The following is a 25327-nucleotide window of genomic DNA, read 5'->3' as shown; positions in this document are numbered from 1 at the left end:
GACGGAACAAGAAAATCCGCGGAAAACGGAAGACGGAAAATCTAGAAATTAAACTTGGAAATTTTGAATTGGGCAATACGTTAGAAACGAATTTTCATATCGGTTTTGCGGTTAGACGGATCCGCCGAAAGAATTTTGAAACATTTGACTAAAAATTCCACAAATCCTGAGAATTGTTAGTCTTCCGTTTTTTGTGATTTTTCTGGACTTTGCGGAAGACGAAAGACGGAAGACCGAACAAATTTTTCCGGACGGAAGACGGAAAACGGAAGACGGAATTCCATATCCATCTGTTAGTGAACTTCTGACCAGAAGCTGCAAGCCTACACCCGAGAACCATCTGTATTCTTTTGAACCTTTTGAACTTCCATGAAACCACATCTGTCATCTCCGCAATGCAACGTCTCCGCATCCATCCACAAACGCCATGACGACCCGTAAAACATTTTCGGAGAGCACCCGCGACTACTTTTTTCATTTCAATTCGAAAATGTTTTCCTTCAAAGCCTCTTTGCTTCTTCTCGTCATCCTCTCTGTCGTTGTTTGCGACTATCAGGTAATTCTAGAAAACTTTGGCATTGAGGAATGAGTAACTTCCAGCAATCCGAAGTTTTCAAGTTTCCTGACGCTCTCTGCGACTACACCAATGACTCGGTCACTTTCATGAAGTCGTCAGTCTTCAAGTTTCCGAACAACCACTGTGACTACCAATGAGTACAAGGAAGGTGGCGATGCTTCGTCTTCTGAAGAACAATCGGATATCAAACTAGTGGCATCAGCAGATCAGATGGTCGAAACTAGAAGAATGTGATTATCTTTCTTTGAAGCTATGAATATGGTTTGTTAATTGAGTTAATGCAGATGAATAAACAGTTAATATAATATTTATGTGTTTTTGTTGATAAAAGTTAAGGCGTCGTCGGCAACTCATGGTCGGCGGTTGATCAGATTCCGACCGCTATTGAAGCCGAGCAAACTCCGTATGACAAGGTTCCGACCCAGTAGTATTTCAATTTTCAACTTCGAAGTCTGACCATGGCCCGCTATTCAGCCGTTTATGGGGAACTTCGGACCAGAACTTGGCCAATATCCGCCCGACTTCCAACCAGAAGTTGCAAACCAAACGCTAAGAAAATAATATAGACCATATGGGCACAAAGAACAACCGGGGAACTCCTGACGAATCATACAACTGTCACATGTTATGTTCCAGACCAAACATGTGCGCCTTGAGATTCAAAGATCTCTAAAATGTCAACCTTGGAAACTTCTAGAATCCTAGAATCCATGTTGACTAGTATTTTGCGTCACTTTTATTCCCATCTCCTCTGCTTCACAACAAAGTGTGTCGTGGCCCGCAAACACACATTTCGCAATGCGGTCACAAAAATAGAGAGTGTGCGAAAAGAGGACATCACAGTCACATGAACACAATTTCTTCTACCCGCCGTCCCTCCTCGAAAAATGATGATGGCTATCATAAGAGCATTTGAGACACAAAGTTCTCACTGAAAATTTTAATTTACTTTGTTTTTTTTTGAAAATTTTATTCTGCATCAATGATGACAGAAGCCGCTGTAACGACTTCTCGAACATGGTTTGTTTTTTTTTTGATATTAAAGTAAACTCCTAAATATTATTATGTTGGTACTAAAAAAGCTAAAACGTCGGTGGCCGTGGACGAAGGTCCTAAAACAACCACTACCGTAACTTACCGTAAAACCTGTATTAGAAGGGCCGGCCCTTCTATTTTTCCAAGGTACCTCCGGAGGCCCTTCTATTTTTCTGGTCATTTTTCCCGTATTTTGTCATCGAAAAATTAGACGAATTTTTGTTCAAAATTCATGAAAATAATTATGCCAATTTTACCAAAATTTTGGAAGATTTTCATAGAAAAATAGAGCTTCAACAATATTCTAACAAATTGTGGAATTCCCGGATAATTTTTCACTGAAAACGTACGGAAATTTTTTAATTTCAAGACACATTTTGAAGGGGGTCTTTCTTTACAGGGGGGCCTTCTATTGCGGGGGCCTTTCTATTACAGGAGGCATTTATATTTTTCCAAGTCTCTCCCGGAGGACCCTTCTATTAGATGGGCCCTTCTATTAAAGGGGCCCTTCTAATACAGGTTTTACGGTTTTGGGGGGGGGGGCACTCAAATGATCTGAAATTGGTGCCTTTTTCCGGAGGTCCCGGTAGAAGGGAAACGAGGCGTTTCAGCCTAATATAATTCTATAATTTCAAACTGAAAATCAAAAACGTTAAAAAAATTCCAGTCAGAAAAGTGTACTGTACTTTTTTGACTAGAATTTTTTCGCAAAAATCAGCAAAATTTGCACACAAAATTTGTGGGATTTTTGTTCAAATTATAGACTTACATTAGGCTAAAACGCCTTGTTTCCCTTCACCCGTTAGATGGCGCCAAATTCAAAAAATTTGGGTGGACTTTGCCAGTTTTGTTTTTTGCCTCCAGAAAAATCGAGAAACCCTCAAAATCTAACAATTTTTGGGTTATGGTAGTTGCCTTTCTAGGACCTTTGTCCTTTTTCCCTTTTTTCTGTACCAGCATAATACCAAAATGTGGTCACCACGAAAAAATTCAAAAATCCCTTGCTCATTTTTTGAAATTATACTCGTGAAGCTATCCATATAAAAACCAACGATGGCCGACGACGAAGACGATTATTCTTGGTTTTTATCCTGGTGACTAGGCGATGACGAGATGACGATATTCCAAAAACTTCACACATTTCGCTTCAGGTTGCCTGCCTACTTTTCGTGTCCATCGAAAAGTCAGCGACTCGCTGAAGCCGAGGGACGCATCTTCACCGCACTTGGTATTCGTTATTTGGCTAGACTTATTCAGGTGAGGCATTTTATTTTTTGGAAATCAAAAAAATTTTAAATCAAATTTCTATTTTTTTTTTCCAGATCCCATTCAAAAACACTGAAATCAGTACAGTAACTGTAAATTGTGAACAACCATCCACTCAAACCAAATATCCGATCGTCCTAATCCATGGATTCGGTGCCGGCGTCGCACTTTGGGGATCCGCCATCAAACGACTCGCACAATTTCAAACCGTCCATGCGTTTGATCTACCTGGATTCGGTCGCTCCTCACGTCCCAAATTCTCGACTGACCCCGAAACCGCTGAAATCGAAATGATAGACTCGATTGAGCAATGGAGAGACAAAATGAATCTGGAGAAGATGAATTTAGTGGGTCACTCGTTTGGTGGATACCTAGCCACGTCGTACGCACTCAAGTATCCAGGACGAGTGGAAAATCTAGTTCTAGCCGATCCATGGGGCTTCAATGAAATGGATCCGGAAATGATGCCCAAACTAACAAGTCGTCAGAAAAGTATATTTTGGATAATTCAACAATTCAATCCGTTGGCTGTTCTTCGACTCGCTGGTGGTTACGGTCCGACACTTATGAAACGTCTTCGACCGGATCTTGCATTGAAATATTCTGAAGATGTCTACGACTACATTTATCTAGCAAACTCCAAGAATCCAACAGGAGAAATGGTTTTCAAGTGCTTATCAGAGAATCTAGGATGGGCCAAACAGCCGATGAGTAAACGGTAGGGTTTCAGGCGATTGACCTGGATCTTAACTCAATAATTTTAGATTCCACGAGCTGGACAACACCGTCCCCGTCACATTCATTCATGGAGAGCGCAGTTGGATAGATTGGAAAAATACAAGAACCATGTTTGGAGAGTTGGACCACGTGGAATCACATGTTAGTTTTTTTCTGGGTTACTGTACCCTGATTCTGAAAGTTCTGAATTTCAGGTAATGGAAAGCGCCGGTCACCATGTGTACGCTGACGATGCCGACAAATTCGCCGAACTTGTGATTGGTTCTTTGAAAGAGGGAAAATCAAAAATTGGAAAGAAACCGACAGTAATTGTGGCCGAAGATGATGTAGTGACACCTCTTTGAACTTTATTATTTGTCAGAATGTAGCTGTACAGAAGTATTTAATGTTCAATAAAGATACGGGTTTCATTATATCATTTGTTTTGTTTTTTTGGAGAGGGAGCAGAATCCATGACACAGAATGTCTCTAGGATCGTATGAGTTTGAGTACTGGAAGCAAAGAATTATGTTAGCGAAAGAACTCGGTTCAAAGACTACTTTGTTCTATTAGAATCCCACCCTATATATGCACTTTGAGCTCGATTATCTCGGTTCCCATACGAAATATCAAAATTTTGTCAACTGATAAAATTTTGGTGATAATATGATAAACATTTCATTAGTTGACAGAATCTTGATATCTCGCATAAAAACCGAGATAGTCGAGCTCAAAGTACGGGTGTTTGTACACACTGTTCCCAAACCTTTGCCTCGTTATTAATTCAACGTTTTTGTATCAAGTCGACGTGTTGTTAACTTTTTGTAAACATATTTATCAGTTGAGCAGTTGATTTTGAGTTAAAGATTCCTTTCCACCGAACCTCTGGGTCATTCTCATCTCAAAATGATTGAAGAGCTTTTGCTACAAAACGAGTGTTGTTGTCCTATTTTAATTACTCTCCTAATTGGAACTATCGCATTTTTTGTCTACAAGTATCTTGCGACGAATACCGGAGGAGCTATAAAAGACATCGTAAACTATTTTTATATTTGAACAGTATTTATACAGGTTTTCAGAATCAGTAGTCTGTCGAACTCTGGAGAGCAATTAATCACAACGAAAAATTTTTATGAATTTTCGAGTTTGCAAATGTTGTTTTTAATTTCAAAGAGGACCCATTTTTGTGTTCATCTAATATCCTGTCTTATCTATTTTAACAACATTTGTGACACCTTTTTTGAATAAAAATTTTTATTAATGTGAAACCAAAACAGAAGAAAAAAATAAGAATCTATCAAAAAATTATCAAAAAGATTGGAATTGTTAATGACATTCTGGTATCGGTGGTGCAGGGAAAGCGAATCGGGTAATATAACAGGCAAAATTCGGATTGAAGTTCAGTGGGTGCCAGCTTGATTTAAGGGATTCGGGAGTGCTGAAGTGCACGTTCCAGAAGTAGAATCCGATGGCTTGGAGGTTGATCTGAAAAACACAACTATTAGAATTTGAAATTAAAAGAGGAATTTTACGGTTTTCGGATGCATTATATAGATGGAAGATCAGCAACAACTGAAATAGAAGAATCTGAAATTTCACCCAATTTTTCAGGGTCATGCGTTATATATTTTCAAAGCCCAAAACTTCTACTCACCCTGACAAAGAATTTCCGAAGTCACCTGATATAAGACGGTCAATTCCAAATAGCAAAGGTGGTTGATTTTCAACAGAGGCTTCAGAATCATCCACGAATCGATATCCACAACTTCTTCCATCGAGTTTTATCAACAACTTCTTTTTACAAAACTCTCGAAGCGATCTTGACATCGTGTCGTACGTCATCACTTTGACTTTTCTCCCTGGCTTATTGAGTCCCCACAGTTCGGCAACTTTGTGTTGATCCAATAGTCTTAATTCTAAATTTTTCTTGTCGGTCCAGCAGATGATATTCTTCTTTGAGTCGTCGTCCAGAAGTCCACGAAGGAAGGGAATGATGCATACTTTTTTCGAAGTTTTGGAAGAAGATGATGGAGCTTTTGACATGGTGGAGATCTGAAAATGATAAGCATTATCGAGGAATGTGGTAAATAAATGAACACTTACCAAGCTCAGGAGATAAAAAACTTCTCAGAAATTTCTGAATATTCAGTATTAGGAAGACAAGAAAGTAGGTCAACGATTTGGATGAGAGTTTGGAGTAAGAATGACCGGATTCTAAATTCCAGCATTCCTAGATAACCGTGGGCGGGGCCGAGACATATCATGGGAATCTCACACTATACCGCAAAGATACCGAAACGTGGGAACGAATATAACTATTGTCTTGTGTCGGTTTTCTCACGGGTCTTATATGGGAAAATGAGAGGGGGGGGGGGGCAGACCATCTGGCCGGATCTAACTGGGAACGAGGGAAAAAATAAGGTTTAGAACAAAATGGGATAGTTCAAATTGAATTGAAGCTAATTTTCAGATTAAAGAGAATGTGAAAAGTTCAAACTAACTCAACAAGAAATTTACAGAGAACCCTCCCATACCCCGATCTTTAAGAAAAATGTGAAAGTTTGAATAATAGGGGACCCGGTTCAAACATCCCAGGTGTTCCGATAAAATTCCCAAACTTCTATAATAAAATACTTACCTTGGAGAAATCAAGCAGTGATGTAGAGTTGGTAAGAGATCCAATTTGGGAGAGGTCCGAAAACGGGTCACCAATTCCGACGAAACAAAAATGACGGAATGACAGAATCTCATTTTGAATTGATCATTGGCACAAATCGGCGGGACTATTAACTCAGTTATAATAGCCTGGGAACCGGATCTAACCGTGGGAGAATATCAGATTCTCATGGTTGTTTTTTAGTATGGGTATAGACCCGAAGATGTGAAAGGGAATCTTCCCAGGGGGCATGAGAAAAAGGATGGTGAGAGAGTTTTACAGTATACCGATAACATAACGAGACAAAGGGTCTTCCGAGGTGCATGGGAATAAATTATCATGAGAATAATTATCTGTTATGTTGATATTAACAGCCTGATGATACAACTATAGCTGAATAGAAATTTCAAAATATAAATTTCAAAATGCTCGGGAATATATTCAGACTACAAAATAATTGAGTTCAAGCTTCGGAAATGTTCAAACAGTTCAATTAAGAACGAATCAAACCACATTATGCTATATACGGTAGATCAAATATTTTCTTTGTTTTGATTAAAATATTTTTTCCTCTGTTCAGACATGTATCAAACTTGATCTACCATTCTCACCTCCAATTTTTTTCAAACAAGTGACTGGACCCATAACAAGAGCATATCTCATCAAAATTGATGTCTTCTTCTACCCACTCTGTTGTTTCTACTGTCTTATAAATCTCGGTGAGCTTTAAGCATCTATGCGATTCTCAATGTTTTTTTACAATTTCAGTTCAAATGTCAAAAGTTCAATCTTCCCCCATCAAACCTCCCCAAATCATTCCATTCCTTCGTGCACTTCTGGACGACGACTCAAAGAAGAATATCATCTGCTGGACCAACAAGAGTAAATTGGAATTCCTGCTATCAAATCCACACAAAGTTGCCGAGCTCTGGGGACTCACCAAACCTGGACGAAAAACCAAAGTCATGACTTATAACAATATGTCCAGATCACTGAGAAAAAGTTGCAAGAAGCATTTATTGGAGAAAATTTATGGTAGATTTTATGAATATCGATTTGTGGACCCAGATGCCCCAGTTGAAACTACCAAACGATCTTTGCTTTTTGGAATCGATCGTATTTTGTGTAGTGAAAATAGAACACTGGTAATTTATAACTTTAAGATTAAAAAAATGAAGAAAAACGATTACAGAAATCCTCCAACCAAATTCAAATGCTCCCTTTTCTTCACGGTCTTCTAGGTGACCCATCTAATAAGGACATCATCTGCTGGACCAACAAAACCAATCAGGAGTTTCGAATCAGGAATACCAAAAAAATCGGCAAACTTTGGGGACTCACAAAGCCAGCAGGGGCAGTTATGGGTTATGAAAGTGTGTACCACTCGCTGAGAAGGCACTGTAAGAATGGAATGTTGGAAAAGATGGAATTTCGAAATTTAGAATATCGATTTTTGAATTCTTCGTCGTCAGATGAGTTCAAGAAGCCAATTCTTTTCAGTGTTGAACGCATTCTGTCTAGTGATTTTGGAAGATCGATTTGAATTTTCCGATAATTATTTTCCCAATTTGAAAATGATATCGATATGGCATATAATGCATCCTAGACTGTCTACTCTTCATGTCCCTTGTTTTTTAGCGAAATTCTCATTTTACGACTTCCAGTGCTTCTGGAAATCATTCTGTTTTTATCAACTTTGTTTTTGAACTTTAAAAAAAAAGGATTTTTTATGATAATAAATTTTTTAATGCCAATAGAATCACTTGAACGAAATCTGAAGTTTTTCAACTTATACTGTATTTTCTCTAAAAAAAGCCCACCCTGTATGTGCACTTTGAGCTCGATTATCTCGGTTTCAAAACGAGATATCAAAAATATGTTAACTGATAAAATATCACATATATTATAATAAACATTTTATCAGTTGACTGATTTTTGATATCTCTCACGGGAGCCTAGATATTTGAGCTCAAAGTGTACGTATAGGATTCTTTCAGAGAATTTATATTAAGCCTCAATAGGGTATCTTCAACTTTGAGCTCAATAATCTCAATTCCTATGAGAGATATCAAAATTTTGTCAACTGATAAAATATTGGTAATAATACAATAAACATTTTATCAGTTGAGAAAAATTTGATTTCTCTTATAGGAGTTGAGATAATTGCGCTCAAAGGGCACGTATGGAGTGGGCTTGTTTTAGAGCAAATACCGTAGTTTGTTTCCGGCTTACATGGAAGTTCATAAATTTTCTAGATTATATGTATCTAGAATACAATTGTATCTCTAGACAGAACAGACATCTTTTATAGTTCGTATAGTTCAGGTCTTTCAAAAATCTGGAATCTAGATCAAAAGCCAAAGTTCGTAACAGCAAGGAATTTATTTAGAATTTTAAAAATTGATAGCAAAACTATTCAGTATATTCTGGTGGGCTCATGAATCTTACTCGATTGTCACGTGGCATGCTCGGTGGTGGTGAGAACAGATTATCAAAGGATGGGTCTCGTGGCGCTCGACGACGCGGACGCTCGAAAACCTCGGTGGCTCCTCTCGGTGGCTCTGCTTGCTGGTTCCTTTTGGCGGCTCTCGATTTACCTCCCAGCAGACAAATGATGAGAATAATGACGACTCCGACGAGAGTGTAGGTGACGACACTTAAAGAATGTTTTTTGATAGACATTCAAACAGGCACAGTATCCGAGGGTACATCTAATTCTTAGGGTACACAGGGATTATGCTAAAACGTCCCACACACATTTACCTGAGATCCCATGTACCCTCTGAATCAATTTACCCTAACAAGAATGTAAGAATTCTATGTACCCTCTATATAAATTATAAGAACTAATAACTATATGTACCCTCTATATACCCCATGGACCCTGGGTCTCTGAAACAAGAAACTTACTTAAAATGGGTCAACGGCTCGACACATTTGGCCCCTTGGCACATTTTGCCTGCCTGACATCCGAAAACGGCTGCAGTTGGGATTGTTCCATTTCTGAATACATTTCTGTCGAATGGCCAATCTGGGTGGGAAGCGAGGATGATACAGGATTGCGGTCGTTCGGCGGATGGGACGTAGGCACCGTACCAGTAGAATGCCATACCTTGGTAGCTGGAAATACAAAATATCTCGGAGTTACATTACCCCATTTTGACCATCTTGAGGAGTCTGGAGTTTGGCTGTCAAGGTTCCGGTCAGTCTGTAAACTTTGGAAAGTGTAAAACATACCTAGATTGGAAACTTGGCTTTCACAGAATTTCTAAAATAGTCAAAGTGGTCTAAAATCAACTGCAAAAATCATGTTTTTTAATATCTTTGACCGGTACTGTACATTTTCCAATTATGATTTTTTTAAAATGTAATATGAAAATCCGTTTCCTACCTTGAAATTCTGTTCTAAAACCAACTTACTAGCTTATCTAGAAATCGAGATACGGTCAATTGAAGTTTCCGAGATTAGAGACGCAGCGTGTCTAGTCGTCTGCGTCTCTAGCCTCCGAAAATAGTAGCGGCTCTATCTCGGCCGCTAGAAGTGCTAGAAGGGTGATGTTTAGACAGAATTGCAGGAATTTTTGTTTATTTTATGATTAAAAATAGTTCTTAATGCCGATTTCTGAAAGAAACTCATTTTTTGACCCCTTTTGAACCAAAACGGTAAAACAGGTGTCATTCAGAAACCGACAAAAATATACTGCCCAATTAAAAAAGGAGACATGGGAGGATCTCTGCAAGAATCAATCAATAAAATCTATGAGTGGTCAATGAATGCTAAACTAGAATTAAATCTATTAAAGAACTGCTTATTTATGTCACCATGTCCCTTTTTGTCTATTTATTCTATTTTTCATTCTTTTTTCTTTTTATTCTTCCACGTATTTTTTAAGTAATAAATACAATACAATACAATACAAATAGCTGAAAAACTGGGAATTTTCAAAATTTTTTGTGAATGCAAATTTTTTAATCTAAGTGTGTTATACATCCTCCAAAAATTTCAAAGTCATACGAACCTTGGAAGTCAAGCTACAGGCTTCTAAAATTCTGAAAACCAACTGAAAAATCAGTTTTCAAACTCACAAAATCGGATGGTTTGGCTCCTGGATAACTTTGTAGTCTTTGAACATGTTGAACAAAAATTCAACATTTTGTTGTCGGAAGTTTGACTGGTTGATAGTTGCCATGGTAGTAGTGGTTAGAAGGAAAAAGAGTAGAAGAGATGCTCGCATTTTGTTGCTGTTCGAACGGATGAAAAAAAGTAAAAAGAATGGATAAAAGAGAAACAAAAAATATTGGAATAAGAATTGGGGAGGCGGGGATGGGATGGGCGATGGCGGTTGTTAGGGGGCAACGGTGAGGGATTTATGAGTACAAAAAAATGGGAAAAGCAAGGAAAAAAAGAGATGAGAATTTCTTTTTCAAACGGATTAGAAACACAATTTTTTGGTGGAAGGGGAAAGGGATCAAAATACAGATACCGTAATCCTTCAATAGATGGTCGCTTTGAGCCTTTTTATCTCAGTTCATGTCAAAGATCTTTTATCTCAGTTCCTGTCAAAGACAAAAAAGTTGTCAACTGCCAAAATAATTGTGATATTATGATAAACAATTTATCAGTAAATAAAATCTCAGATATCTCGTACAGGAACCGAGAAAAATTGGCTCAAAGCTGACGGTTCTAAAATTGTTTACGGTATTTCTAACCGTCAATTTCGAATAACTTTTTCTTGGTTCCTGTTTAAGATATCAAAAACTTTTCAACAGCAAACATGTTTGCCTTGATATCAGCAACATTCTATCAGTTGACAACATTTTGATATCTTTCACAGGGAACGAGATAATTAAGCTCAAATCGAGGATCTTTTCAAGAAGGTTCACGGGTTCAAAGGTGAAAATTCTAGTGATATTTGTGAATTGGTTTCGAAGCCTATCACCCTAGATGGCCCATTGCCTCAGGAAGATTAGTATAAAGGAAGAGGGAAGTAGAGGAAAGAATCAGTTCTCGCCTTCTCTGGGCTCCAGAGGAGGGGAGGGATCCGGGACGAGAAGCCCGGATCCTGGAGCCGGGAACCAGTAACCAGGCTTCCCATGGAGCAGGATCTCGAGGTGGTCCGCGAGCTGGAGCTAGAGCAGGAGCTGGAGCTAGAGCTGGAGCTGGAGCTGGAGCTGGAGCTGGAGCTAGAGCTGGAGCTGGAGCTGGAGCTGGAGCTGGAGCTGGAGCTGGAGCTGGAGCTGGAGCTGGAGCTGGAGCTGGAGCTGGAGCTGGAGCTGGAGCTGGAGCTGGAGCTGGAGCTGGAGCTGGAGCAGGAGCTGGAGCTGGATCTGGAGCTGGAGCATGAATTTTCGAATTTCAGAATTTTATAATTTTTTAGAACTTTTTTCCGGAATTTCGAATTTTGAGGTCCTGGAATCTCAGAATTTCATAAATTCGGAATTTTGGGATTTAAAATTGCAGAATGATTTTTCGAATTTTCCAAAACACTGAATTTCAGAATTTATAGCTTCCGGATTGTCAAATTTCTGAATTTCTGAAAATAAATCATTGAAAAATAGAAGCCCACCCTGAGGAAGAGATTGAAAAATACATAGAAGTCCATGGGCTTCTATTAGAGGAAATCTAAGGACTCCTTTGGTACGACTAGCAAAATCACAAAGAAAAAAGTTTATTCGAAAAAACCTTCCGATCATATCAAAGAAGAGTTTAAATCATCCATTAATTGCTCCTGGAGCATTTTGATCTCTACTCGTCGCTCCACTGACAATGACCACAGGGACATACACTCCCCTCATCTCCATGTCCTGGTTAACTGGAGCTTCTGCTTGCCGATGAGTGATGATGACGTGGCGTACGATTATTCCAACAGAGAAAACGGTAGCTGTTAAAAGCATTGACCCCCTGAAACTTCTAACGTTCGGTGGAGACTGGACTACCGTAACCTACCAAATAAGGGCAGCAGTCATCGATGTATCACATTTGTACGCTCTGCAATATTGATCGCTGGTGCATCCGAATTCCACGCCAGTTACGATGGTTCCATTGGGAAGAACGTGCTCACCGAATGGCCAGTCTGGGTAGTTTTTTAAGAAAACACATTTTCTCGAATTGGACTTGGTGGCTTTATAGTAGCCGGACCAGTAGTACACAATACCAAAGCGGCTGAAAATCAAGTTTATGGGTCCGAAAATAAGTGTTGTTTTGATCCAAATTGTCTCTCTTCCTGTCAAAGATATCAAAAAGTTGTTCACTGATAATTTGTTTATCATAAAACCACCAAAATTTTATCAGTCGACACATTTTTGATACCTGTTACATGAACCAAGATAAACAGGGGCAAAGTTGAGAGCAAAGTTATGCCACGACCGTCTGCGGCTACCTACCCACGGCCTGAGTCACGGCCGGCCGCGGCCGCGAGCTTTGCCAAAAAGTGGTATACACTTACGAAAATGATTTTCTGGGATTCTGAATCACTGTGTAGTTCACTGGTTCTTGGCTTGGTGATCTATTTGGGTTCATACTGGTCCATTTTCCAGTGTCGACTTTCAACAACTCGAACGATGAAACCAATCCGACCATAAGTAAAGGAATCACGAGAAGACTCATTTTTGAGAAAAAAAGAAGGAAAATAAAGAGAAGAGGTGCCTCGAGGGGGATTTGAGATTTGTATTCGGTTGCTAGTGGTGAGTACAAAATACCTTCGTGTCTGAAGGGGAAGATAAATCCCCTAGTTTGAATTCTGATAGCTTGGGTTCTGATAAACTGTGATAACCACTGATTCCGCGGATGGAGTAGTCGCTTCTTCCTCCTCTTCTAGCCCCGCGTAAACACTGATATCAATCAGATCCTGAACGAAATTCCTTAGCTCTTCTTGTCGGGCCAGGAAATGGAACCGACGACAGATACGATCCACGAACGTCCAGAAAGGGACTGGATAGTTGGTACAGATGAGGTGGACAACGCAATAGATGAAAACAGTGGCGAGCAGGAGCCAGAAGATCAACAAGAGGATGAGGCTCATACGAATTAAAGGAGGAGAAGGTTCCGGGAAAAATAAGGGGAGGGGTAGTCCTGGGAGATATAAAAAAAACGAAATGGAAAAAGAGGCTTTCTGTCTCAAGTGCTTAGCAACAGCAAATCATAAATTTGCCATTTTTTGACATGAAGAGTGAAGTCGAATGGGGGCTTAAGGGAAGGGAGCTGGGGGTTCGAAAAAATTGGAACGCGCGTTGAAAAAAAAAAACGGACAGAAGGCTTAAAAGATTATTTCGAATGGTGGGGGAACTGCTCTTGATCAATGGTCAGGAAACTCATCAAACTTCACTCATAACCTTCTCGGCTAAATTTGAAAAATTCCAAGTCAATCTCTAAGTCATTTTTATATCATGGCGGCCTAATTTTTGCAAGCTGAGTTTACTAGGCCACCATGGTAAACGGCTTAGTGATGGTCTGATATTCACCTGGTGTGTTTCCTAGGCAATTTCAACGTGGTGACCTAGAAAACTCAACTGGCGAAAGTTAGTCCACCATGTCCAAATGTCCTAGAAACCCCACCAGGTAAATATCAAGTCATTTCCAGGCCAGAAAAGTTGGTGGCCTAGAAAACTCAAAATGAAAAAGTTAGGTCACTATGTCAAAATGTCCTAGGAACCCCACCAGGCAAATATCAGGTCATTACTAGGCCAGAAAAGTTGGTGTCCTAGAAAACTCGACTTGGAAAAGTTAGGCCGCCATGTTGAAATATCCTCGAAAACCCACTAGGTGAATATTATCTCCTTTCTAGGCCAAAAAAGTTGGTGGCCTAGAAAACTCAAAATGGAAAAAGTTAGGTCACTATATGAAAATGGCTTAGGAAACACATCAGGTGAATATCTGATCATTTCTAGGCCAGAAATGTTGGTAGCCTAGAAAACAAAAGTTAGGCCACCATGTTAAATGGCCTAGAAAACACACCAGGCGCAGGATAGACCATTTCTGAGCCCTCAAACCCCGTCTTCTTTGTATTATTGTTTTTGTCAACTTTCAATTCCTAGTACGACAAATTTCGTATCCAGCTTTCCTATTCCAATGAATTAAATAATTCCCAAAGGCCCCTCAAGTTACCTGACAGCTCAAAATCAGTCAATACTCAACTTAATTAGGTCAGATTCCAAAAAAGAAAAAAAACATTATGGATTACGAGAGATGTTATGACGAGAGACAATGACATGACCGTATCTTGGTCCTCTGGTGGTGTCCAGTGCGGTCCCTTCTTCCATAGAAGTCTCTGTCTCCCCATCTGCGATCGGTGGCTCCGTAGTCAGGATGATTGGAATCATGCGATTCAATTCTAATGGTTCGTCTCGTCGGTCGGCGTTTTGGCTACGGTAGTAGCAGATGTAGCAGAAGCAGATCAGGAACATGGAGATGAAGAAGCTAGAAAATGCTTACCGTAATAGCTATAATTGTAGGGTCCCCTAACTTTTTACTTTGAGTCAATTTTTCTCGGTTCCTGTCAATGATAACAAAAATTGGTCTGCTGGAAAAATGTTTATCATAACATCAAAAGTCTTTTATCAGTTGACAGATTTTTCCTACCTCTGCCAAGAAACAAGATAATTGTGCTCAAAGTTAGGGGGCCCTCTACAGGGCTACTCACATTGTGAAAACGACGAAAATGCTCATGTCCTTCGAATGACAGGTGAGAAAACCACAGAATGAAGTTTCTGGGCACGCGTAGTACAGCGATTTTGGTACTGAGCCATTCAGAAAGCGAACGGATCCCAGTGGCCAGCCATAGGAGTCCTCCCTTGTTTCACAGATCATCGGGCTGCCCAACACTGGTGGAAAGTTTCGTTCCCAATAGTATTCACGGTTGGCTATTCTGAAAAATTTTAGATATCGAAAAACCCATAACGTCTACTTCGACCCAATTCTTCTGGGTTACTGTAAAAGAAATTTTGATAATTACCCCTAAGGACACCCCCAACTTTTCACGTTGACCCATTTTATCTAGGTTCCTATAAGAGATATCAAAATTTTGTCAACTGATAAAATTATGATGCTATTATGATAAACAACCTATCAGTTGACAACTTTTTGGGCGAAAAATTCGGGGGGGGGGGGGTTACAATGATTCGGGGATACAAGGGGGTACAACTGATTTAGGGGTACAAATGTGGTGATAAATTCCTGAATTTCAGAGCTTGAAAATCTCAGAATTCTTAGAATTTCAGAACTTTGGAATTCCAGTATTTCGGAATCTGAAAATTTCGGAACTTCAAAACCTGAGAATCTGAGAAATTCTGAACTCTCTAATCTTTAAGAATCTCTCATTTTCTGACAAGGTCCCAGATTTTGAATGATTTTCTTAGAATTCATTTGACATTTCTCCTGGTTTCCTTTACACTTTCGAGCCCCGACGGCTATGGCTGACTGTTATTTCAGTCAGTCAAGGGTTTAAGCTGTGTTCGAAAGTGTATTGAAGATTGGGAATTGTCTTCTGAATTCTCTGAAAATCTTTTAGAATCTTCCTTCCCTCCTTGAGTAGATCCTAGATTTTGAAAGGTTTTCTTAGAATTCATTTGACATTTCTCGAATTTTTAATTTTTCCCGAATTTTTTGCCAACTTTTTGATATCTCTCACAGAAATCGAGTTATTGAAAAGTACTCACTGAAAAGGCTCTGATGAATTCTCAATGACCGCGTAGCCATCGGCAGCGAAGTGGAAGTTTGCAGCGAATCGTTCGAATGAGGAAACAGAGCAAATGAGTAAAAGAAGAGGTATCAACTTCATCGTTAGTATAGTGAAATAGATTGCTAGTATGTATGAGATAAGCAAAAAGTAGAATCCTCAGGAGACGTTTGCGCGAGGAGGCGGAGATCGAAGGCGTAACCATGGAGCAGCAGGTAAGAGAGATGTGTTGGTATAATAAGTGGAGAGGAGAGGAAAATAAGAAATCGATTTTTTTCTGCTAATGAGAAGAGGATGAAGAAAAGAAGACAGGAGTGCTTATCCGAATTACTGTTGTTTTGGAAATGCCAACTTCGCTCTAATAGAAGCGATCTCCTATACCTTTACTTTGAGTTTAATTATCTCAGTCCCTGTGAGAGACATCAGAAATCTGTCAACTGATAAAATGTTTGTGATATTATGATAAACAATTTATAAGCTGGCTACTTTTTTTTATATATTTTATGGCAACCGAGATAATTGAGCTCAAAGTACAAGGTGTAAGGTATTTACTCAATTAGAAGCCCATCCTATATGTATGTGCAGGTTGAGCTCAATTTTCTCGGTTGCTATGAAAGATATCAAAAATCTGTCATCTAATGAATTGTTTATCATGATATCACCAACATTTTATCAGTCGACAAATTTTTGAGACAATTGAGCTCAAATCGCACATGTGTCCAAAAAAGATTGTGCATTTTTGATCTCAACAAAACACCTTTTTTATAATTACTGGTTTTTTAGGCGTTGAAAATGAAGCCCATTTCAATACTCATGAATTTTTAATGGGTTTTATTTGTGGATTACTGTAGTTTTATTGATTTCTGGCACACAAATTACAATGTACATTTTAATGGGTTTTTAGCTCTAGTTATTATAAGGTATACTTTCGGCATGATTAGCAAGTCGAGTGAAAATTTTGAAAAGTGCACCTTACCTAATTTTAATACCAAACAGCACAGATCACAAATTCTGAAAACTCCCCAACGGGTCTAAAAATCATGTGTCTGACTCGAAAAATCTTTAGAAATCATGGATTAAGACAATAAAACATTTTTATGTACACCGTAAAAATGAACATCTAAAGAGAGAAAAAGAGAGAGGAAGAAAAATTGAGAGGGCGAAAGAATAGGAGATCATGGAGAGCTCATGGTTGGATTTCAAAGGGAAACTTTTTCAGAAAGAAAGAAGTTTATCAAACTTGAAGAGATCTTCTTGGGCCACTAACACTTGCAGCAGATTCGCCTTCCATAAGAGGTCGGTTGGAAACCAATGTGGATCTCTGGAAAATTGACTTTTTTGAATTTTCAGGTTTTTCCTTAAAGAAGAGAAGGTAGAGAAGTTTTTTGGGTTGTTAAGGCGAGATTATACAGGTACAGTAACGGCCAATAAGATACCGAAAACACTCTAATAGAAAGCCACTCAAACCGCCATCTTTGAGCCTATATATCTCGGTTCCTAAAAAGATATCAAAAGGTGATCAACTGATAAAATGTTTGTCATAATATCGTCAACATTTTAATAGTTGAAAATTTTTCGATATCATTTACAAGAACCGAGATATATGGTACACAAAAATGTAGTTTTCAGTTGATTTTCGGCATTTTGGCCATTTTCAGAAGTCCGGATCTCGGCTGTCAAGTCTCCAATTCTTTTGAAACGTTTGGAGGCTCCAAAACAAACCTAGATTAAAACCTTTGCATTCACAGAATTTTTGAAAAGCTCCTGGTTCTTTAGCTATTTGCCGATTTCTGGAGGACACCTACCTTTTCAAGGTTTCAGTACAAAAACGGGCCAAAAATGTGTATTTCAGAAATTGGCTAATTGCTAAACAAGTAGGAATTTCCAAAAAATTCTATGAATGCAAAGCTTTCAATCTAGGCCTGTTTTACACCCAACGAAATTCTCGAAGTGATTGGAAACTTGTTAGCCTAGCTCTAGCCTCTTGAAAATGACCAAAAACCAACTGGAAATATTTTTTTGTATACTTTATCGGCCAGTACTGTATATGAGCAAAATTTCAAGAAAACTTGAAAACCCACTCTCTTCTGAATTTGTTCTCTCTGATGAAGAGTAACCAACTGCCACTTCAGACAAATTCCAATTATCAAAATGAAGAATTCCACCGTAGCCAGAATGATGTAGAATACTGTACGATAGTGCTTCATCTCGGCTTCTGTTCTCTCTGAAACTTCATAAACTTCAAATTCCAAATATCAAAAACCGAAGAACTCACGAGGTCCGCGTCCCGGTTTTCTTGAGTAGTCTTTCAAAGGAAACAAGGAGATATAAACGACAATGGCAGCGATTTTGAGCAGAATTCCGATGAGAGCAATGAAGAGAATGGGCCATTGCGTACTTTGATAGTCGCCTCGAATTGAGCATAACGCGAAGAAAAGAGCAAGCGTTGGAACGAACATGCTCAATAGGGAAACTGGATAAAAGAGGATTGCTGGGAAGATGGAGACGAGAAGGTAGAACAGGATCAGCGATAGGGAGAGTCTCTGGAAAATTAATTTGGTTAGAAAGGCGTAACAGGCTTGGCAGCTTGCCAAGAATCAAAAATCAAGGTCTTCGGGGAATTGCGCGGGTTATTTCGGGTTTATAAGTGACCCTTAGCTAAGAAAAAAGAAAGAGGAAGAAAGCTAAGAATGCTTTGAACTCAAAAATAACCGTACATATATGCTCTTATAGAAGCCCACCATATACGTGCACTTTGAGCTCAATTATCTAGGTTCCTATGAGAGATATCAAAAAGTAGTCAACTGATAAAATGTTTATCATAATTTAACCAATATTTTATCAATAAAGTAATTTTTGATAACTTTAATAGAAAACGAGATAATTGAGTTCAAAGAGCATTTACGGAATTATAATTTTAATATACTGTCGCTTCGAAAATAGACTCTGTTTTTGAGGCTTTTTTTTGACATTGTCAGATTGTGAAATCAATTCAGATCTTGAGACAAATTATCTTAAAATGGTACATGGAACAACCAAATACCCCCAATTTATGTTAGTTTTAAGCGAATTTATCAAGTTATTTGCCTTCAGAACAACGGTTTCTTTTTTGATATTTGCGAGAAACAAAATAGAAAAAGTTCAGAATTCGGAAGAGCAACCTCTTTGATTTTTTTCCAATTTCAGTGAAACACATCTTGATAAATTTAGTTCGAGTCCATGATACCAAAAACCACTTTTGAAGTTCCTAAAATTTTAATATCTTACAGAAATGTTCTAACATAATTTTTGGTTGCTGCATTTCCAGCCCAATTATCTAGGTTCCTATTAGAGACAGCAAAAATTAATCAACTGATAAAATATTTCTGATATCATGTTGAATATTTTATCAGTTGACACATTTTTGTTATCTCTTACAGGAATTGAGATAATTGAGCTCAAATTGTACGTATAAGATTTACGAAAGCTAATGCGGTGAATGCCATAATTTGAAGTTTTTTTTCGATATCTCTAACGGAAATCGAAATAATTGAGCCCAAAGTGCCCCTGGACAATACCAAAAGTTCAAAATCTTTTCGAAAATCTGCACTTACGAGTACATGAGCTGCACCATCTCCGTGTGGATGACCATGACCCGAATGACTGGGCGCTTTCGACGGCCTTCGTTCACATTGAGCATTCTCATCGACGGGTCGAGTATTGATGAATATCATTTTTTTTTTCTGCAAAATTGAAAAACTTTTTAAGAAACGAGAAAAATATGTCATGAGAAATGATGAGTTGTGTGTGAAATGGGTTTTGTCCAGAGACAGAGAGACGGAGAGGAGCAGCCAATGATCGGAATCCTCGGGTGCCAACTGACACACACACAATGCTATATGACCCGCCGTCCATCGGAAAGGGAGGGGTTTTGAGAAATGTCAGTGATTATAGATATAGAAAAAGAGATGAGAGAGATATATCTCGACCAAAAAATGTTTCTCGTCGGGGTGGTGTGAATCCTAGGAAGCTCCGAGGCCGCGCTCCCTGGCATGAGAATAGTGGGAAAAATCAGGAGAATCGAGGGATAATGTGAGAAAGAGAAGAATGAAGAAGCAATCTCATAAAAATTTTCATTCCTTCTCGCGAAAAAGTGGGGAAGAAGGCATACTTGCACCCGGGCCTTTGCCGGGCCTTCGCGGGATCTGTCATAGCTTCTTTTAGAATTAATATTTTTACCCAACTAAATTAGATGTGATAGAACTCGGCGAGTACTACAAACTGATATTATTTGGAAAACTGTGTCTTCTCTATGAACAACGTTACAAGTCATAAAGTGGCCGGGCCTTGTCGCGAAGGCCCAGGCCGGGTCGGGCCTCGGTTTTTCGTCTGTAACTTTGTTCAAAAACAAGGCACAGGTTTCTAAATAATATCATTTTGTAGCACTCGTTGAGTTCTATCATATTTAATTTAGTTGGGTGAAAATATTGATTCGAAAAGAAGCTATGACAGATTCCACGAAGGCCCGGTTGCAAGTATGGAAGAAGGAAGAAGGAGGAGGAAACATGAACAATTTTTGTAGTGTAGCAGCTAGCTGAAAATTACGCGAAATTGAGCATAAAGTCGGTGGAGCATGAGGCCGTCGTGTTTTCCCACATTTTTTGGGGAAAAATCTTTTCCCAAAATTGGCTGGGGGGTCAGCTGATGTCCCCCTTTCTCTCTCTCTCAATTTTGTTTTTGAACTTTGTTTTATTTTTTTGGCGACATTCTCCCACCGAAAAATAAACAAACAGAGTTCTCTTTCATTTTCAGAGTGGGTGGTGTTCAATTTTTATTTTGCACCACCGGTGTTTTTTGGTGTCTATAACTCTTGTTGGTCCCTAGAAAATGTTCCAGACAACTGGTTATTGGATCTGAAGCATTAAAGTGCGGTAGGAGAAGAAAATCAGGAAAAAAATTTGGGAAAATTTTGGAAAAATTGAGTTTTGAAATTTTAAAAACCGCAAGCTTGCAAATTCGTATACAAGTAAAATTGAATTTGGTATGCTACAAAAGGTTTTGGGTCGTTAGGTGATTTGTTTTTAGTCACTATAGCCCAGATTTTGAAAAAAATATGAGACTCTGAGATTTTCTGAGATTCGGAGATTCTGAGATTCGGAGATTCGGAGATTCTGGAATTCTGAGATTCCGAGATTCTGAAATTCTGAGATTCTGCCATTCCGATATTTCTAAATTTTGAGATTCTGAGATTCTGAGATTCTGAGATTCTAAGGTTCTGAGATTCCGAAATTCCGAGATTCTGAGATTCTGAGATTTTGAGATTCTGAGATTCTGAGATTCTGAGACTCTGAATTTCACGAATTTTGAAATTTAAAAAAAAATGTAATTTTGATATTTCTAGAACATCAGATTTTATGAGGTTCGAAAAAAATTCTCTAGGATTCTATTACAAAACAATTTGGAATTTTGAAGAACTCCGGAATAGACGATGATGTTTCCTTCAGGTTATTGTAACCTCAGCATTTCTAAACTTAGCCTCAGAACCTCGAAATTCTTTGAACTCGAAGGAATCTTTAGTCTCACCTCAAAACCTCAAAACCACGAAAACGTATACTCATTCAAAACGATTGACCCTATTTTTCATTCTCTCTTCTTCCCAGGAACCAGTTATTATTACACTTTTTCTAAAAACTCTTTGACGGAAAAAAAAGAGAAGCCCGCGGAGAAAAATTCTGACCAAACGTTTCAACAGAAAAAGAACCACGTGAGTGATGGGTGCCAGGTTATATAAAGGGACCTCAGGACGATGACTGGATGAAAGAATACGTCAACTGAAATCTCAAATTTCACACATTGGTTATTGATGTGTTCGCTTGGGGCTTCTAGGTTAGACCAAATTTCATCTAGGTGCCCAATGATTAGAAATTCAAAAAAAATTCTGGTGCTCAATTTATTTGCTCAACTAGAAAGTTATAAAGTTGAAAAGGTCAGGAATACAAAAAAAAAAAGAAAAAGAAGAAGAACCCAAAGTTTGCGGGAAAGTGGGCGTGGCCTATTTCCCTTCACTTGTATGGACGGGATACAAAGGATTACAATGGGGTTAAAATTGAGTAAGCTGAAAAAGGGAAGGAGTTGAAAATGGGCAGATAATCCAAAAAGACAGACAGAGAAAGAAAAAAAAAGAAAACAGAGCAAAATGATTGATTGTACTTGAATAGAACGAGAAAAAGAAGAAGCTACAGAAAGTAAGAAAAAAAGAAGTATGACAAAAAATGAGAGTTCGTCAAAGTTAATCTTCTTCTTCGAGATTCTTCTTTGCTTTTCGACTACGACGTTTTCGTGTTTTCGGCGCTGTGTTGCAGAGTTCCAGGGGTCTTTTGACTTTGTTCAGACGGAAGTACAAGTTACAGGCAATGAAAAAATATGTTTTCCTGGACCATCACTATATGTATTCTCTTATAGGATCCCAATAGAAGTCATTTCAATTTGAGGTCAATTATCTCAATTCCTATAGGTATCAAAAAAGCAAGGTATCAAAAATGTGTCAACTGATAAAATTTTTGTGATATAATCATGAAAAATTTATCAGTTGACAAGTATTTCATATCTTTGACAGGAGCCAAGATAAATTAGATCAAAGTTGGCAGTTTAGGGGCCCTTCTATTACAGGTTTTACCGTTCCTGGAGCGGCCCTAAATGCTCTAATAGAAGACCAATAGAAACCAGTGCATTTGCGCTCAATTATTATTGTTATGCGAAAAAATTGGAGCGAGAGATTATTTTTTGCAGTCTGAATACGGTAGGCACCTCGAAGCGACAAGCCTAAATAGCGCATAGTCGGTGGAGACGCAGAGAAATATTTCGATTAACTGTCTGCGTCTCAACTCCAATTTTTTCGGACAACAATAATATCTCGGTTCCTATGAGAGATATTGAAATACTGTCAACTGGTAAAATGTTTTTGATATTATGATAAACGATTTATCAGTTGACAACTTGTTCATATCTTTAACAGGAACCGTGAAAAATAGGCTTGAAATTAAAAATTAATGGGGCTCTTCAAAATACAGTAACCCTTCTAAAAAATTTCCACATTTCGAATTTTTGAAAGGGTTTATAAATTATAAGGTTCCGTTTCAAATTTTTCATTTATGAAATCACGTGAAATTTGACAATTTTGATTAATCAAATTGCTCAAAAATAATTTTTTCTCACGGAAAATAATCATCAAAATAGTCAAACGTTTCAAAATCGAAAAAAAGTAAATCGTCGAAATAGTCGAACGTGGCAAATGAAAAATAGTGGATATCATATTTCGTCAAAAGTGTTAAATGCTTCAAGAAGAGTCGGAAGTGTCGGATAACTTCAAAAGTTACGAAAAATAATCAGTAGTACCCTCAAACAGGCTGATTACAACGATATTATTATTATTCTCCGGAAAGTCCAGAATCCGGAATCCAGAATCCAGAATACGGAATCCGAAATCCGGAATACGGAATCCGGAATACGGAATACGGAATCCGGAATACGGAACCCAGAATCCAGAGTCCGGAATCCGGAATCCGGAACCCAGAATCCAGTAACCGGAATACGGAATCCAGAATCCAGAATCCAGAATCCGGAATCCAGAATCCAGAATCCGGAATCCGGAATCCGGAATACGGAATACGGAATACGGAATCCGGAATACGAAACCCAGAATCCAGAATCCGGAATCCGGAATCCGGAATCCGGAATACGGAATACGGAATACGGAATCCGGAATACGAAACCCAGAATCCAGAATCCGGAATCCGGAATCCGGAACCCAGAATCCAATAACCGGAATACGGAATCCGGAATCCAGAATCCGGAAGCAGGACATCTCTGCTTCTCACTACTATACCACACTTCGTTGTTTCACACTTCCACCTATTCGCATAAAAATCATCTTCGACCCTTTTGATGCATTTTAATCATAATTGACTAAAGTCAACGAACTTCAATTTGAATATTTTGGCAAATGACTCTTTTGACCTTTTGAATTTTATAATTATTTTGAAAACGACTCTTTTGACATTTTGACGCTTTTGATTATTTTGAGGCTTGAAAATTTTTGATTGTTGCGTGAGAAATTTAAACGAATAGTCAACGTCTCTTCAAAAGTTTCAAAAAAACATTTGAAACGGAACCTTATTTATAATGTAAAACTTTCGAATTTTTTAAAAGAAATTTTTAGTGATTTTTTGAATTTTGTGAAATTTATGAATTGTTTGGAAATTTGATATTTTTGAATTCTAAGATTTTGCGAATCTTGCCATATTTTTTAAATGAAGTCTTTCTTTCCAATTCTGAAAATCAGGAATCTTAAAATTTCAGATTTCTAATTAAAAAGCTAATTTGAAAAATTCTGTAAACCCTGTATTAGAAGAGTCCCCTAACATTTAAATTTGTGTCAATTTATTTCGTATCCTGTGAAAGATATCAAAAAGTTGTCAACTGATAAATTGTTTATCATAATATCAGAAGTGTTTTGTTAGTTGACACATTTTTGATATCTCTTCTAGAAACCGACATAAACAGGCTCAAAATTGACAGTGTGAGGGCTCTTCTATTACAGGTTTTATGGTGTCCCCAAAATGAAACATCTCCCCACTTAACTACCCACGCATTTTGAGTCCGAGCACTGAACCAGGTAGCCACATCTAATTCGCTTTCTTTTCATCAAGCCTTAACTTGAAATTCTATTCATTCGATTCCAAAATTGACGTGCTGCAACAAAGCTCTCTCTCTTTTTTTGGTCACAAGTCAGTAGAGTCATTTGCGTTGGTCTCTTCACTTCAATCATCACTCCCTTTGGGACCCATTTTCTGCTTTTTCTGCTTTTGCATTGTGTACTCTGACCCCAATTTAGAAGCCAAAAAAGACTCACTTGCACTCCAGATCCCCCTCCTCATTCTTTCGCCACAGACTCGTTTCGGTTGTTGAGCAATTCGCGCAATTTCGGGAAATCTGAAAATATTGAGAACAATGGAAATAAGCACTTTTAGTTCGTAAATTTTAAAGGGCACTTGTCGTGGAGGGAGTCTAGAAATGTGGAACTTTTGGAATTTCAGATGATGGACCCTTCTAGTGGAAAATGGCTAACTATAGATGAGGACTTAATATTTGTCCCTTCGGTCAGAAAGTTTCAGAATTCATAAATAAACTGAACAGGATGGCGCAAAATTACAGGTAAGAACGGGTATATCTTTGAACATAAGTATCTTGGAAGCACGAAAATTGGTAGAGATATAATTTTACGTTTGATTTTAAGCTATTGAAATTTTCAAGCCGATTCCTTAAGTGTAGGTATTGCTATGATTTTTTAGAGATGAACGGCGTTAGGTTTTTCATAAGATGAAGCAATGACAAACGATAACACAGCTCAATGTTGATCAAACA

The 25327-nt window shown here is 38.3% G+C and overlaps 9 protein-coding genes across 9 annotated transcripts; 3 read left to right on the top strand and 6 right to left on the bottom strand.

Annotated features, from left to right (window-relative positions):
• Positions 1–490: 490 nt before the first annotated feature.
• On the top strand, positions 491–3960 carry CBG08821 (the record flags this gene model as incomplete). Its single annotated transcript, XM_045236661.1, has 6 exons — positions 491–535; positions 601–671; positions 2764–2869; positions 2935–3596; positions 3643–3757; positions 3811–3960. 6 exons carry the CDS (start codon positions 491–493, stop codon positions 3958–3960), a joined length of 1149 nt encoding a protein of 382 aa, XP_045093852.1.
• Positions 3961–4995: 1035 nt separating this feature from the next.
• On the bottom strand, positions 4996–5638 carry CBG08820 (the record flags this gene model as incomplete). Its single annotated transcript, XM_002635470.1, has 2 exons — positions 4996–5080; positions 5250–5638. The coding sequence occupies 2 exons, from the start codon at positions 5636–5638 to the stop codon at positions 4996–4998; spliced, it is 474 nt and encodes a 157-aa protein (XP_002635516.1).
• Positions 5639–7024: 1386 nt separating this feature from the next.
• Positions 7025–7794, top strand: CBG08819 (the record flags this gene model as incomplete). The annotated part of the gene is made up of 2 exons (XM_002635469.1): positions 7025–7396; positions 7444–7794. 2 exons carry the CDS (start codon positions 7025–7027, stop codon positions 7792–7794), a joined length of 723 nt encoding a protein of 240 aa, XP_002635515.1.
• Positions 7795–8663: 869 nt separating this feature from the next.
• Positions 8664–10486, bottom strand: CBG08818 (the record flags this gene model as incomplete). The annotated part of the gene is made up of 3 exons (XM_002635468.1): positions 8664–8907; positions 9162–9371; positions 10338–10486. 3 exons carry the CDS (start codon positions 10484–10486, stop codon positions 8664–8666), a joined length of 603 nt encoding a protein of 200 aa, XP_002635514.1.
• Positions 10487–10575: 89 nt separating this feature from the next.
• Positions 10576–11596, top strand: CBG08817 (the record flags this gene model as incomplete). Its single annotated transcript, XM_002635467.1, has 2 exons — positions 10576–10610; positions 11230–11596. The coding sequence occupies 2 exons, from the start codon at positions 10576–10578 to the stop codon at positions 11594–11596; spliced, it is 402 nt and encodes a 133-aa protein (XP_002635513.1).
• A 367-nt stretch (positions 11597–11963) lies between these two features.
• Positions 11964–12858, bottom strand: CBG08816 (the record flags this gene model as incomplete). The annotated part of the gene is made up of 3 exons (XM_002635466.1): positions 11964–12153; positions 12199–12414; positions 12698–12858. 3 exons carry the CDS (start codon positions 12856–12858, stop codon positions 11964–11966), a joined length of 567 nt encoding a protein of 188 aa, XP_002635512.1.
• Positions 12859–14420: 1562 nt separating this feature from the next.
• CBG08815 lies at positions 14421–16027 on the bottom strand (the record flags this gene model as incomplete). Its single annotated transcript, XM_002635465.1, has 3 exons — positions 14421–14667; positions 14891–15115; positions 15906–16027. 3 exons carry the CDS (start codon positions 16025–16027, stop codon positions 14421–14423), a joined length of 594 nt encoding a protein of 197 aa, XP_002635511.1.
• Positions 16028–17159: 1132 nt separating this feature from the next.
• Positions 17160–19638, bottom strand: CBG08814 (the record flags this gene model as incomplete). Its single annotated transcript, XM_002635464.1, has 4 exons — positions 17160–17246; positions 18007–18149; positions 18201–18468; positions 19519–19638. The coding sequence occupies 4 exons, from the start codon at positions 19636–19638 to the stop codon at positions 17160–17162; spliced, it is 618 nt and encodes a 205-aa protein (XP_002635510.1).
• A 2555-nt stretch (positions 19639–22193) lies between these two features.
• Positions 22194–23768, bottom strand: CBG08813 (the record flags this gene model as incomplete). Its single annotated transcript, XM_002635463.1, has 2 exons — positions 22194–22335; positions 23308–23768. The coding sequence occupies 2 exons, from the start codon at positions 23766–23768 to the stop codon at positions 22194–22196; spliced, it is 603 nt and encodes a 200-aa protein (XP_002635509.1).
• Positions 23769–25327: the final 1559 nt, after the last annotated feature.

Source organism: Caenorhabditis briggsae, assembly GCF_000004555.2.
Source record: "Caenorhabditis briggsae complete genome, chrV, whole genome shotgun sequence".
Taxonomy (NCBI): domain Eukaryota; kingdom Metazoa; phylum Nematoda; class Chromadorea; order Rhabditida; family Rhabditidae; genus Caenorhabditis; species Caenorhabditis briggsae.
This window is presented reverse-complemented; position numbering and strand designations above follow the sequence as displayed.